Source organism: Euleptes europaea, chromosome 5 (assembly GCF_029931775.1).
Source record: "Euleptes europaea isolate rEulEur1 chromosome 5, rEulEur1.hap1, whole genome shotgun sequence".
Lineage (NCBI taxonomy): Eukaryota > Metazoa > Chordata > Lepidosauria > Squamata > Sphaerodactylidae > Euleptes > Euleptes europaea.
In genome coordinates, this window is record NC_079316.1 from 107998960 (window position 1) to 108014385 (window position 15426).

The window sequence follows — 15426 nt, forward strand, 5'->3', positions numbered from 1 at the left end:
TGCAACTTCCTGGAGGTTGGCAACCCTATGAATGGCTGAGGTGGCCAGTGAGAAGAAAGCTCTGCTAAAGCGGGTGTGGTTCTCAACAGCGGGGAAGTTCACGGAAACAGCCTTCACCTCCGTCCCATATTGCATGCGATCAAGCAGCTGAGATGCCAAGGGAGATGGCCAGGATCTGTTGCTATGCCTGGCCAAATTGGGTATTGGTTACCTTGAAGTATATTCATTACGCATTCCTAAATACGGCCTCCAGGAGAGAGGTTAAAATTCGCAGACAATCAACCTCTTTTCGGTGCATGACCGGTCATTCCACTTTCCGTCCAGGTATATTTCGACACAGTCCTCTTTCCCCCCGGCGTTATTGGGTTCTTCGTCGGCCCAGTTCATATACCCGATCTCATCGCCGCACAGATAGGCAAAGGTGCCTTCAGCCTGCATGTCGTTGATTCCCAGGTATGCCGCCTTGTTGTGGCGGGCGATAATCTGCTGGAGGGCGGCGTTCTCGGAAGCGTTCCTCGGGGAGGCAAGCTGGCCGCCTGCCTGGAAGCAGGTCGCTTTGGAAGCCTCAAAGCTGCCATGGGAGCCGTCCGTTTTGAATAACTTCCCACCGACACTTCTGCCATTCGGGAACAGGTGAGCTAGGGAGACAAAGACACGGAACAGTTCCTTTAGGTTTCAATCCTGTTAAGTGGCATCCTATGCAGCAAAGCCTCCCCAACATGTTTCCCACGGGCACCATGGTTCCCACTGACACCTTTCCTGGTTGCCAACCTCCAGAACTTACTCCAAATCTAACACAGATCAACCATAGAAAGTATAGCTAAACAACAGATATGGTATACTGAGAAGGAACCTGTTGGAAGACTGTTAAGAAATAAAATTGTTGGAATCTGGGGAAGGAACCTTATGAAGGATTCTTGGATATGGATTCTTTAATATGAAATAAGAAACGGGATATAAGGTTGATGAAGTGGAACTGATGAAGAACTGAAACGGCCGTCTTCCTCTTCACTTTTGATCCCCTGCTTTGAGACTGAGTAACACTTACCTGGAATCCACACCTGAAAGAAAAAACACACACCTAGAATTGGTATCTGTTGGTCTTTTTGTCTGTCTTTAGGATAGTGAATTTTGGAAACCTTGGAATATTGTGACTTTGTGTCATGCTCAAGAAATAGGACTTTTTGTATGCGTTTGTCAATGTTGTTGTATAATACAGTCTGTTGTTTAGTTATACTTTGGGCGAAAACGCATGGTTGCTTTAGCCTCCTTTATTTCCTGTTTCAGCCAGGATTCAGCCAGGATCGAACACATGTGTTTCGCCAAACGTTCGTTTGATCCTGGCTAAATCCTGGCTGAAACAGGGAGTAAAGGTTAAGGTCCCCTGTTCAAGCACCGGGTCATTCCTGACCCATGGGGTGATGTCACATCCCGACGTTTCCAAGGCAGACTTTGTTTGCGGGGTGGTTTGCCAGTGCTTTCCCCAGTCATCTTCCCTTTACCCCCAGCAAGCCGGGTACTCATTTCATCGACCAAGGAAGGATGGAAGGCTGAGTCAACCTTGAGCCGGCTACCTGAAACCGACTTCCGTCGGGATCGAACCCAGGCCGTGAGCAGAGCTTTTGACTGCAGTCCTGCAGCTTACCACTCTGCGCCACGGGGCTCCTCGAAACAGGGAATAAAGGAGGCTAAAGCATGACCAGGTGGAGCTTTTGCCCAGCAGGGCTTCTGACTGGCTATTGGAGATCTGATAGGCAGTGCATATTTTCAAAAGTTGCTTCATCAGCAGTTGCCACCACAGCACAAGAATCCTCCATTAAAACCTTTGAGAGTTTCTGAGTAGTTACTGATGTTAAACAGATCAAGAGCGGTATTGAATGATATAGAACAGTCAAGTTGTAATAATATTAAAAGTAATAATATTAAAAGTAAGTATAGAATAGTCAAGTTGTAATAATATTAAAAGTCAGTTTCGCGAGCAAATTGAATAAGATTGCTTAAAAGGTATACTTTAAATACATCGTATAGCTCTTATTCTGAGAGCCATGACAGAAGATATAGAGAGTATTATAGATATGTTTGATTAAAAAATACATCTTTTGCATTATATACTATATATTAATTACATAATTTTCATAGTAACAGACATAGATAGAAAAACAGTTTGCACAGGTAGAATAACGGTTGAGTTCCTTTTTCCTTAAGTGCCTTTTTTTGCGGGTATAGACTACAACCTTGAGAAAGATAGAAGGCATAAAAAAATGATACGGATATACCCGGACAATTGTTAGTTGCATGTTAGAGCAGGAGTTTATTGTTTAGTCTTGTGCTTTCGTTTGTAATGTTTGTGCTGAGTAGTATGTACTGATTGTATTGTGAAGTGATGTCTTGTATGATATTTTGAAAATAAAAATTTAATTAATAAATAGAATCTTCCATTAAAACATTGAAACTTTTCGTTAAAGGTCGGCCCTAAAGATGATAACACTTATGAATGATGGTCTTTTATCCTTGGTTCCCCAGGTTTTGTATATGAAAGTGTTGCATTGTTCCCCCTCCCCAACTGATCATTCATTTAAACCGCAGAAGCAGTTTTGAACCTGAAAGTGAACCTCTAGCCAGCAAATACACAGGTCATGAAGCACAAAGGGTTCCCTATAAGCTTAAAAACAAAAGGGTCTCGAAAACCTTCCGGCGGAGACTGAGCCTTGCCAGACGCGATTTTTTTGCGGGTTCCCAACCGCTTCCGTGGAGACCACCCCAGGCCTGGGGGGAGTGGGCCAAATAAAAGAATCTCTTCATAAAGCCCCCCCCCACATTTTTTACGGGGGTCCAACTGCCAGCAAAACGCCGTTTTAAGCGTCTGGTGATGAAGGAAGCAGCTGGGGGTGAGTCTACTGAGACCGTGGCGGTCCTCCGTCTAAACTTTCCCTCCCCCCCACTTCCGTCTTTTAAGAACTTACTTCTAGTTTATCCAAAACTCATCCAAAAACAAACTGTAGGCCATAATAAACTCAGAACTTACCATTCCAACAATTTAAGTCTCTAAAACGTCTGGAAGGGGCTGCGTGTGAGCGAAGACGGCAGAGCGACCGGAGGGAGAGGAGTGTGGGGGAACTTCGTTCGCGTGGCTGAGTTCCTCAGGCTGGGTGCGGCTGAGACTTCATCATAAATTATCCATGCAGCAAGACCCACCATCGGTCTCTGTGCCGCTGCTCTGAGCTGTTGGCCCACCTGGGAGCGGGCGGGTGGACAGGTGCAGAGTGGGCCAAAGGAGACAGGACAGCGGCGGCGGCAGCGCGGTGACGGCAGTGGTACCGGCCATCAAAGACCTCGGCTTTCCGTTTTTCTCACCTTTACCTCCCCCCCGAAGTTCCTCGTTCCGTATTAGATTTAGCTCCAAGCCCCCATCTGCTATTTTTCTTTTGCTACTGTTAACATTTTTTTTATTTCACCAACAAACAACATAAATTACAAGTGGAGCCTACAAAATGGTGCTGACTTCCTTGAGAGTTACTTTCGTTTCTTCATGCTGAGAGAGTTATACAATACAAACGCTTTGCTGTCCTCGGATTAATTACAGGCGCTTTGCTCTTTTTTTAACTTTTACTGTCCTCCCATCCTTATATTAAAACCTGATGCCTTTGTTTGCTACTTTACAATGAGAAATTTACTGAACACTGTTTTTAACACAATTTTTCAACATTATGGAATATAATCTCCACAACAACGGTAATTAATGAACTTTGGAACAAATTATTAATTGAACTAAACATACTTTTGAATTTTTTTTGAATATTTCATTTTTTTCTTTTTTACTGATTTTCTGGCAAACAATTAATTCTATATTTTAAGTTACATTAACTGACTGTATAGATTGAACTAATAATTGAATTCAATTAGTTTATTGATTTTACTTACTTATCTACTATTTTGTACTGTGTGGTTTGGAGGGTGAAGGGGACAACAATTTTGAGGGTGTGAAATTTGAACTGATACTCTTTCAGGTTTCTAATTACTATGAGGAAAAGATTCACAAGCTTTGCACATCGGCAATCTCAAAAATTGAAAGGCAAACAACAAAAGAAGTTTTTAGAAGACTTTGAGATCTCTGAAGAAGACCTCTGAAGAAGGTTGACGTTGCAAAATTCAAGCCTGCATCAGAGAATCCTCATAAAAAAAGTTCAGTTATGGCCAAAGAAAACCAGGATTTTTTTTGCATACTCAAGAGATGATACTGGATATGAAAACTTCCTTACAGAAATCAATTCAAGACTCTGAGCAGAAGGTGCTCCAAAGTATCACAAAGGTTGACGAAAAGCTTGAACTTAACTCCCAAGAAATGGTTAAAATCAAACAAAAGCAAGAAGATATAGAGACCTCAGTAACGCAACATACTACAGAGCTTTCAGAACAATCCAAATTAATCCAAGACCTGTCAATTAAAGCTGATGCACATAAAGTAAAGTTCAGAGACAAAAATATTAAATTTCGTGGGATTCCTGAACGATTTGGAAAAACCAGCTTGGAGTCAGATATTAGAACACTGCTTCATGAAAATTACGAATTTGACGACGATGACACCCTGCTGGAATATTGTTATAGAATAAATTCATCTTATGCTACCAAATATAACAAACCCAGGGACATTTTGGTGAGATTTGTTCACAAAAGAACCAGAGATCTGCTGCTTAGGACACAAAGAAACGATCCCTTAGTCTGGGAAGGGAATTCGATACAGATTTTATCTGACCTTCCGGTCAGATAAAACTAAAAGGAAAGAATACACCGAGTTAGAACAAGAATTGATAAAGAAGCAAATCAGGTTCCGCTGGCTTATTCCATACTCTTTAGAAATCTCATTGCCACAAGGGAAAAGAATAGTTCACAATCAACTTCAAGCAGAAGAATTACTTGAGGAACTAAAAACACCAGAAGACCCTACCTTGAAAGAATCGGAGGACACCCCGGAAACAAGTTCCAGTACCTCTCAACAAACTCAAAAAGACAAAGAAAAACCACTTGAAAAACGGGAATTGTGAATACAAAAGAAGACTCCTGAAGGAGACAAATTAGACCAAGCAGCAGCGCTATAGATTTGAATGTTAATTCACCATGGACCATCTACAGATTGTATCATTGAATATTAACGGTCTTAATTCTCCTAATAAAAGAAAGAGAGTCTTCCATAGTTTAAAGAAGCAAAAGAATGATATCGTCTGTTTTCAAGAAACTCATATTAAAAAAGAACATGAAAAAATCTTACAGACAAACCATCTTGGAACCCCCTATTTAGCGTCGGCCCAAGTGAAGAAGAGAGGTCTAGCTACCTATATTAATGAGAAAATTTTAACTGTTAAGACTCATAGAGCAGACTCAGATGGACGCTATCAGATTTTAATTCTTCATGGATTAGATGGAATATGTTTTACGCTGGTTCACATATATGCTCCGAACGCTGCAAAGGAAATTTTTTATGAAACATTGTTCGAGAATCTTGTAGACTGTCATCAAGGAGAAATTATACTTCTAGGAGATTTTAATGCGGTAATAAATCCAATGATTGACAAATCTCACAATAGTACATCTGGAAAATTACTGAAGAATGTCTTTAAATTCATGAAAGAATTTAATTTAATTGATGTTTGGAGAACGAAGAACCCAAGAACAAAAGACTTCACAATTTACTCAAATCGTCATGGATCATATTCTAGGATTGATATGTGCTGGATTTCCAGATCTATGATAACAAGTGTGGATAGATTGCACCCAGAATATTGTCAGATCATAATCCAATTGAATTGACTGTCTCAAGAGGAAGAATAGGAATCAGGAGATGGCAGATGAATGACCAAATACTGTGAAAAAAACAGATACTTGAACAATGCAAACGTGATGTGAAAGAGTTTTTTACTCTAAATAAGACTCCAGGCATGTCAGATTTTGTCGTATGGGATGCCAGTAAGGCATATATCAGAGGGGAAATGATAGCTTTAAACTCCAAAATCAGAAAAGACAAAAGAAACTTAAAGATCTCCAGGATCAACTAAGAATATTGGAAAAAAACTCAAATTAAACCAGATAAGTCCACCCTTTGTGACATCAAGATGATTAAACACCTAATCGAGGTAATAGAAACAGAAGAAATTAAAATGAAAGTTAAATATGCCAAGCAAAGATTTTTTGAAAGAGCAAATAAACCTGGTCGATTTTTAGCCAATCAACTTCGACAACAAGAGAAGAAAAGGAAGATAACCGGTGCAAAAGTTAATGGCATAACTTACAATAAACAAGGAGAAATTGAAAAAATATTTGTTGATTGCTACAAGCAATTATATGCGAAGGATGACTTGCAAGAACAAGGGCTAACGAGTTACTTATCAGATGCACAGTTACCTAAGTTACTACCAGAGGAACAAGAGAGCCTTAATCAGAAGATAACATCACAAGAAATAGTTGATGCCATTCATAATTTGAAACCAGATAAGGCACCAGGTCCAGATGGGATCACACCACAATTTTATAAGCTCTTTGAACAACAACTAATGCCGGTTTTACTCTCTTTGTACAATGAGGTAATTGAACAGGGAAAGATTCCACCATCCTGGCAAGAAGGGCATATATCTCTGATACCAAAAGAAGGTTCCGATCAATATCTTCCTCAGGCTTACAGACCAATTTCCTTGTTGAACACTGATTATAAAATTTTTGTTTCTATAATTACCAAAAGATTTCAAAACCACATTACTAAATTGGTGCATCCAGATCAAACTGGTTTCATCCCAAAGAGACTTATGAAAAACAATGTACGATTGATCCTCAGTGCAATTAAATATACAAAGTCGAAATCATTAAAAACCGCCATGATTTTTCTAGATGCAGAAAAAGCTTTTGACAACTTTCTTGGTATTTTATTTCAAAAACATTACAACAAATGAACTGTGGAGGCACTCTTCTTACGGTTTTCAACACAATATATTCGGCTCAAAAGGCACGCCTTTTAATAAACGGTTGTCTCTCAACAGAATTTAACATTACAAAAGGTACAAGGCAAGGATGTCCACTTTTTCCACTTCTTTTTGATCTATCAATGGAGGTTCTTGCGAATTATATAAGAAATGATCCGAAAATTAAAGGCTTTACAGTAGGAAATGAAGAGCATAAAATTAAAAGTTATGGAGATGATGTTGTGCTAATTTGTCAAAATCCTGAACAAACGTTTCCATATGTACACCATCATATTATGGAATTTGCAAAGTATTCCGGTTACAAATGGAATAAAACAAAGACAAAAATCTTGACTTTTAACACTACAATCAATGAAGACAATTACATTAAAGGAATTAACGGATGCCAAATAACGAAGGATTCAATTAAATACTTGGGTGTCAGAATATCTTCACAGAACAAGACACTTTTAAAGTCGAATTATTTGAAAACCTGGGGAGAAATAGAGAAAGATCTGAATTTATGGTCCAAGATGAACATCTCCTGGCTAGGAAGGATATCGGTGATAAAGATGAACGTACTGCCGAGACTAAATTTCTTGTTTCAATTTCTTCTGATTGACATACCAGATAAAATAATAGAAAATTGGCAAAAACAAATCAACCGGTTTGTGTGGAATGCGAAAAAGCCGAGAATTAGATTTAAAGTTCTACAAGATGAAAAGAGGAGGGTTGGCACTACCTAACCTCAAATTATATTACCATGCTGCTTGCTTAACCTGGATTGCAGAATGGATAAAATATCCAAAAAACAGACACGTTATTTTAGAACGAGCGGAACTCGGACAAGGATTTCACAAGTCTTGTGGGACCCTACAACGATAACCCAAAAGGACAAAATACCAGAAGATTGCGATATTAAGCAGGCGATATTGAAAGTATGGAAAAAGTATAAAAAAGGATGTCCTTCTCCACCATCTATAATGTCTCCGACTGAAGCTTATCATGACAACGTTAAACTGAAACTGGGTGTTCATTTTACCTACAACGATATGATAGAGCCTACAGGAGAAATCAAAAGTCAAGTTAAACTTCAAGAAAAATTTCAAAAATTAAATTGGTTGACCTACTTTCAACTGACATTTAATTTACAAAAAGACTGTTTATATCCTTGGCCATTTCAAGAATTGACAGAATTCGAACAAAATATCTAAGAATGATTCTCATCTATTAGGAAAAATTTATAAACTCCTTCTGAAATATGACACGGAAGAAGAACAAAAAACCAACATGATAAAGTGGATGCAAAACTTCGGTGAAATGATTAACATGGAATCCTGGGAAAAACTATGTACCTCTGAATTGAAATATACTGTGTGCCAAGAAGTGAAAGAAAATTGGTACAAAACATTTTATATATGGTATTTGACTCCAAATATGATCTCTCAGATGTCTTCCTCCGGGAAAAAAGGCGTCCGCCGGAAATGTCAAGATACAGATGGTTCTTACTTTCATGTCTGGTGGACATTTCCCAAATTACACACGTATTGGAAAAAGATCCACCGGGAACTTCAGATGATAATAAAAACGAAGATAACGTTTGACCCCAAATACTATCTTCTCAGCATGGTGCCACCAAATATCTGTTCGAAATTTCATGATGTTTTCAAGTATGCTACAACGGCTGCCAGAACGGTTTTAGCAAGAACTTGGAAACAAATGCATATACCAGAAATAGAGGATTGGAAAGAAAAAATGTTGGACTACGCTAGTATGGCCAAAATGACTTTCGTCTTAAATCCAAAGTTTAACGAATCTACAGAACAATTCAATGAAAAGTGGGAGTCATTCTACACTTATATGAATTCCAGTTACACCAAATAATGAAGATCAGCTTGACCAACTGTTAATTAAACTATAGGTTTTTTTACGTTAGATTTCCAATGTGTAATAGATAGCCAATTTGAATGATTTCCACATTTCTATATGTACTTTTCTATTTAGATATAGTGTTCTGTAAATGTTTAATACTTTGAGCACGATGAGTTTATTTTCAACGGAAACTGTTATATTGCTTTCATATATTATATTGTTTCCACTCAATGTTTTATCCTCCTCCTTATTTTTTCCTTTTGTATCCCCCTAATCTTATAAATAAAAAAAACACTTAAAAAAAAAACACGTGTCTCCACCAGGGTTGCCAACCTCCAGGTAGTAGCTGGAGATCTCCCGCTATTACAACTGATCCCCATCCAATAGAGATCAGTTCACCTGGAGAAAATGGCCCCTTTGGCAATTGGACTCTATGGTGTTGAAGTCCCTCCCCTCCCCAAACCCTGTCCTCCTCTGGCTCTGCCCCAAAAACCTCCCACCGGTGGCGAAGAGTGACCTGGCAACCCTTGTCTCCACTCCATTAGTGTAAATGTGCAGTATTTAGTGACATGTTAAGGAGAACACATTCTGCACAGTAGCGGCCCTCTCCCAGAAACGTTTCTGTTTCCATTCTGCCTGGGAGCCTCATTTCTTATCTGGTACATAGAAAGCATGATATGAGTGGGACTGCAGTATGTTCAGGAATGTATTTTCTTCACACAACACATAGATAAATGGTGGACCTCCCTGCCCCAGGATGTGGTGATGGCTGCCAACTCGGAAGGCTTGAAGAGGGGAGTGGACGTGTTCATGGAGGAGAGGGCTATCCATGGCTACTAGTCAAAATGGATACTAGTCATGATGCTTACTTATTCTCTCCAGGATCAGGGGAGCATGCCTATTACATTAGGTGCTGTGGAACACAGTCAGGATGCTGCTGCATTTGTCTTGCTTGTGGGCTTCCTAGAGGCACCTGGTTGGCAGCTGTGTGAACAGACTGCTGGACTTGATGGGCCTTGGTCTGATCCAGCAGGGCTTTTCTGATGTTATTATGTTCTTAACAATGTTTATTTTGCTACACTCCGTGCCTCTACTTGGAATTTTCCAAATGCCAGTATTGGTTTGGCTTACCAGGTTGGCATGTTTAATGCATCTCTGTTTAAGGGTATCATGTCATTTCCTTCTACTCCTTAATAACTACTTGTTAAGAGTAAATGCTTATTCCATCTCCTTCATTTTCCTCCCCATTCTCCTTGAAAAGTTGTTGGGGGAAAACAATAAAGGTTACCAAATAGTGTAACATTGTACCTGGTTTGAAATCTAGTATTAAGATTTTTTCTTGTTAGCTTTAAGTCAATTTTGGACAGGATCTGTTTTGTAATTTGTGCACGTTAAAGCTGTGAATGACTCCTTGTTGCCTTCTAATGACAATAAGGTTGCCAACCTCCATGTACTTGCTGAAGATCTCCTGCTACTACAACTGATCTCCTGGTGACAGAGATCAATTCCCCTGGAGAAAATGGCTGCTTTGGCCATTGGACTCTGTAGCATTGAAGTCCCTCCCCAAACCTCCTGCTGGTGGTGAAAAGGGACCTGGCAACCCTTTGTGTAGTAGAGGTGTCAAACATAAGGTCCACAGGTCGGATCCGGCCCCTTGGGAGCTCTTATCCGACCCGCAAGTCAGCTGAGCCAGCACCCCCTTCCACTCTCAGTCTGGGCTGGCGAGGCATGGCCTGGCCTGACCAAGTGACATTTATGTCGTGTTCGGCCCTCATAACAATTGTGTTTGACACCCCTGCTGTATGGTGTTATATACAGTGTATATAGCTTTAGCTGACTCTGTACCCAATCCATTCCACACTGCTTTGTCTCACCTTTTTGGTTTTTAGTGACAGCGACTGCTAAGTCATCCAGCTGTTTTCTCAAAGCGGCCACTTCGGCTTCAAGGTGCAGAAGTTCTAAACAAAAAAACAAGACAGTCATTTCGATAACTTTGCTTGAAAATACAAACCAAAAAAAGAAACAGAACAGCTGGCAGGACCATTGCCCAAAAATCACAAACACCAAGCCATTTTTGAAAATGAAGATGCTTTAACACAGAACATATAAAAACATTAAAACGAGTTGTTAGGTCAAGTTCTCTTACATAAAAACTTCCCTGACCTAGCAAGGGGCGATGTGTGCAAGGAAACAACTCCTCATGCCTATATCCCTATTTAGATGGATAATCCCATCCAGTTCTCCAGCCTAATTTATTTTATTTATTTATTTGCCAGATTTATACCATGCCTTTCTGCCCTGATCAGGGCTACCCTTTCATCTGAGAAAATGTATGTGTGTGTAAAGTGCTTTCAAGTCGCAGCCAACTTATGGCAACCCCAGCAAGGGGCTTCCCAGGCAAGTGAGAAGCAGAGTCGGTTTGCTATTGCCTTCCTCTGCAGAGCCTTCCTTGGTGGTCTCCAGGTACAGACCCCGCTTAGGTTCTAAGATCTGATGAGATTGGGCTATACCCTGCCACCTTCCCTTCTAAGACACTGTATACATAACCCTTTTTGAAAAACAGAATTCCCAAAACCAAGTGTTCAAGAAATGGAGCAAAGTCCGGTCCTTTTCTATCAACTGACTGGTGAGATTCCATCTTGCCCCACCCCCACCCCAAAGGTTATGCATACATGATCCTGTTGTGTATGTGTTCTGTTGTAACAGAGATAATAATCCATATCATTTAACATGGGCTAACAGATGTACATGTGTGAAGACTTCTGCTGACTTTGTGATTCACACATATGTACACATAGGAGCCCCGTGGCGCAGAGTGTTAAGCTATAGTACTGCAGTCAAAAGCTCTGCTCACGACCTGAGTTCAATCCTGATGGAAGTCGGTTTCAGGTAGCCGGCTCAAGGTTGACTCAGCCTTCCATCCTTCCGAGGTCGGTCAAATGAATGGCACTGTTGGAAACTTTTCACCCATATTCTGATTGTCATTAGGGCTGTTGAAAAAAAATTCGGACCAGTTCAGATTCGGCCGAACCCGGCCCAACTTGGGTCCTGTTTGGCCAAATTCCGAATTTGGTGGGAAATTCGGCATTCCCGAACAAATTCGGTTTAAAGACCCCCCTGCCCGGTTTCCCGGGAGTCCCAGGAAACCGGACCGGGGGGGGGGTCTTTAAACTGCTCCGTGCTGCCTATAAAGACCCCCCACCCGGTTTCAAGGGACTCCCAGGAAACCGAACCGGGGGGGGGGTCTTTAATGGCGGGAAAATTCAGGTTCAGGGAATGCCGAACCTGCCGAATTTATCCAGTGATCGCCCGAACTCGCCGAATTGGGCTCGTCGTTTTCCCACCTTTTTTTAGTTCGGTTCCATCCAAACTAAAATGACATGATACCCTTAAACAGTCGTTCCATCTGAACGAATAACCCCCGAATTGGGGGAAATTCGGCTGTTTGTTCGGTTCGGATGAACCGAATAGACAGCCCTAATTGTCATGGTTGCTTCATACTGGTTTGGGGGGCATGTAAAGGATTTTGTCCTTCTACCTCTTCTAACAGCATATTTAGCTCACCATGGAAGTGACACCAACAATTAGGCAAGGTGTTGGAGAATCACAAAGTCAGCAGAAGTCTTCACACATATATCAGGTGGTAGAAGGCAACCATCCTTTTGACTATTCCACCATTCCTCCAAAGAGCTCATGGTATTTTACATGGTGGCATTTCCCACAAATCATACTTAATATAAATATACCCTCTTGGGAGAAAATACAGTTACAACCACAGGAAATACAATAGAAGAAGAAGAAGAAGAGTTGCTTTTTATATGACTTTCTCTACCACTGAAGGCAGAATCAAACTGGCTTACAATCTCCTTCCCTTCCCCTCCCCACAACAGACACCCTGGGAGGTAGGTGGGGCTGAGAGAGCTCTAAGAGAGCTGTGACTAGCCCAAGGTCACCCAGCTGGCTTCATGTGGAAGAGTGGGGAAACCAAACCGGTTCTCCAGATCAGAGTCCATTGCTCCAAACCACCGCTCTTAAACACTACACCACACTGGCTCTGTTAGCTGAGGATAAGTGAAATTCAGATGGATGTAATTTGGGCCACTACATGAAAATGTTAGCTTGAACTCTGAGCGTATTTTTTTCTGAAATTGTATTACAATCCATTATTTGTCTCCTCAATTTTCAATGTAATTTGCCATCTTGGCTGCAAGTAAAGCTTATTGGTCAGGAAAATGTATGTATCGGTTCTCACCTCTTCCTCCATGGTCTCCCTTTGGTCCTTGTTCACCTGCTGGTCCCGGGTCCCCCACAGGGCCAGGGGGTCCCGCTTTTCCTGGGGGTCCCTGTGCTCCTTGTATTCCTGTCAAAACAGGTGAGCAATAAAATAACAAGGAGAAGATATGAATACTGAAGGACTACAAATTTGATTCGATACCAATCAAAACCCAAGTATCTTAGCCCAGATACTATGGCCATTTATGCAGGGCTGTTTCCCCGCCGACTGCTTTGGGGCTTCCTTTTGATTATGCATGCCTTTCCCGACTGTCAGAGGTCACCTCACACTCCCCATGTGTTTCCACAGGTTTTGCCCGCATTTTCCGGATTCTGGATAAAACAGCATCCGGAAAACACAGGAAAAACATATGGAAACATGTGTGGAGAGCTAGGCGACATCTATCTATCTATCTATCTATCTATCTATCTATCTATCTATCTATCTATCTATCTATCTATCTATCTATCTATCTATCTTTCAACCAGGGATAGGCATAACAGGATTAGCTTGCATAAGAGCTCAAAGAAGGTTGTCTGTATCTAGGGACTATAAATGGATGCAGCAATGGTATCTTGAATGCAACATTTTTCACTTCAGCTTACTTCTTACTAATGATTAGCATTTTTTCCCAAGCTCTTCATAAGGGACAACAGCTTATTTCATGCTGTGCCATGAATCTGCTAGAACACTTGACTGTGCTTTTTTAAAGAATGGGTGGCCCCCAAGGGAAAATCTAGACCTCTGTGGGATACCATCTGGCCTCCAAATTACCAACTGAGAAGCAAGAAGGGTATTTGGCAGATGTTACAGTTAGGATGTTGCCAGGACAAGGATGCCGAAGTCCAGTTTGGACAGAAGGAGCAGAGAAATCGATGTCCTGGCCCAGATTTCATTCTGTTTCTATGATGATGTTACTCTCGGTCAAATTGACTTGGGAGGTGGCATGCAAAATAAATGCAACAAATGAAGTGAAAATTTAAAAAGGCAGACAACAAAACATTGACACGCATTAAGCAGTTAATGCAATCACAGCATACGATAATTAAAACAAGAGTTTAAACCATCATGAAGGTGCCTCCTCCCTTCCTCCCCAGAATGACCTTCTGATGAATCGAGTACAAATCTAAAAGACCCTCCTGATAAAGGTAATCTGTCCATATTTGAGCAACAATTAACAAAGGGAAGACTGTTACTGTGCTGACTAGGGTTGCCAGCTCCTGGTTGGGAAATACCTGGAGATTCTGGGGGTGGAGCCTGAGGCGGGTGGAGCTTGGGGAGGGGAGGGACTTCAATGCCATCGAGTCCAATTGCCAAAGTGGCCATTTTCTCCAGGTGAACTGATCTCTATCGGCTGGAGATCAGTTGTAATAGTGGGAAATCCCCAGCCTGGAGGTTGGCAACCCTAGTGTCCACCCATGAAATACATTCCTGATAAACCACAGTTATTGTACCTCGATCACCCTTTTCTCCTGGAGATCCTGAAAATCCCGGCATGAGAGGGCAGCTATTGGGTCTTTCGTCACATCTGCATTCATTGGGTGCTGAACCCCATGATGATACTGCCAAGAACAGGAGGCCGAAAGCACGAAGAAAAGCCATTCACGTAAGTTGAGTTGTATAGAACCTTAAAAGTGGGATAGATGCACAGTCATACCGAGAACAATTCCAAATGTTACCCAAGTAACACATTGTTAGAGTCACCTCCAGCACTGCAATGGAAAGGTGAGATATAAAATGTAAGGTGAGGCTGTGACAGTTATAGAGTATCTTGCTTGGTCTGCAGAATGTCCCAGGTTCTGTTGTGGTATGCTAATAGCCCTAGGCTACCCTGGTACACCCAGCAAAGTGTTTAGGACTGGAGTTAGCGTGCAAGGATGGAACACTGCTGTCTAGCCAGAGACAAATGGGACTTCTGGCATCCATCTTGGTTGTGCCATGCTCCAGAAGTCAACTCGGCAAAGTTCCAGCTGTTTACCCGCTTTCCCTTGGGAGAACACCTGTTCCTTGCAGACAAAGCAACACAAGGACCAACTCTTTAGCATTTCTTTAGTTCTCCTGCAGCAGATACAGCACACCTTGCCAAAATCTCCTCAACTGCAGAACTCCATTCAGAGAATCAGGATGGACACACATCATCTCATCAAGTAGCAAGCCAAGCCCTCTGACTCACCCTGCCAGGCAGTTTCTCAAGCCTTGTCTTCATTTCCAGTTCTATAGCCCAATGCTCAGGTACTTGGCCACAATACCTAGACATTGTTTCTGATCTGCCTCACCTAATCCAATCTAGTCCTAATCCAATCTAGTCCTAATCCAATCTAGAGGAATCTAGAG

At 41.4% G+C, this 15426-nt stretch overlaps 1 protein-coding gene across 1 annotated transcript; it reads right to left on the minus strand.

Moving 5' to 3' along the window:
- Nucleotides 1-261: 261 nt before the first annotated feature.
- Nucleotides 262-15137, minus strand: LOC130478390 (pulmonary surfactant-associated protein D-like). Its single transcript, XM_056850530.1, has 4 exons — nt 15071-15137; nt 13072-13179; nt 10694-10777; nt 262-638 (listed from the first exon to the last, which is right to left on the minus strand). Exons 1-4 carry the CDS (start codon nt 15135-15137, stop codon nt 262-264), a joined length of 636 nt encoding a protein of 211 aa, XP_056706508.1.
- Between the last annotated feature and the right edge of the window lie 289 nt (nt 15138-15426).

Excerpts from the sequence above, each read along its gene's own strand:
- LOC130478390 (XM_056850530.1), bottom strand. The coding sequence starts at position 15,137 with ATGCTAAAGAGTTGGTCCTTGTGTTGCTTTGTCTGCAAGGAACAGGTG. Across the intron at positions 10,778-13,071 it reads GGGAGACCATGGAGGAAGAG|AACTTCTGCACCTTGAAGCC; the intron begins GTGAGAACCGAT and ends TTTTTTGTTTAG. Across the intron at positions 639-10,693 it reads TGTCACTAAAAACCAAAAAG|CTCACCTGTTCCCGAATGGC; the intron begins GTGAGACAAAGC and ends TTGTCTCCCTAG.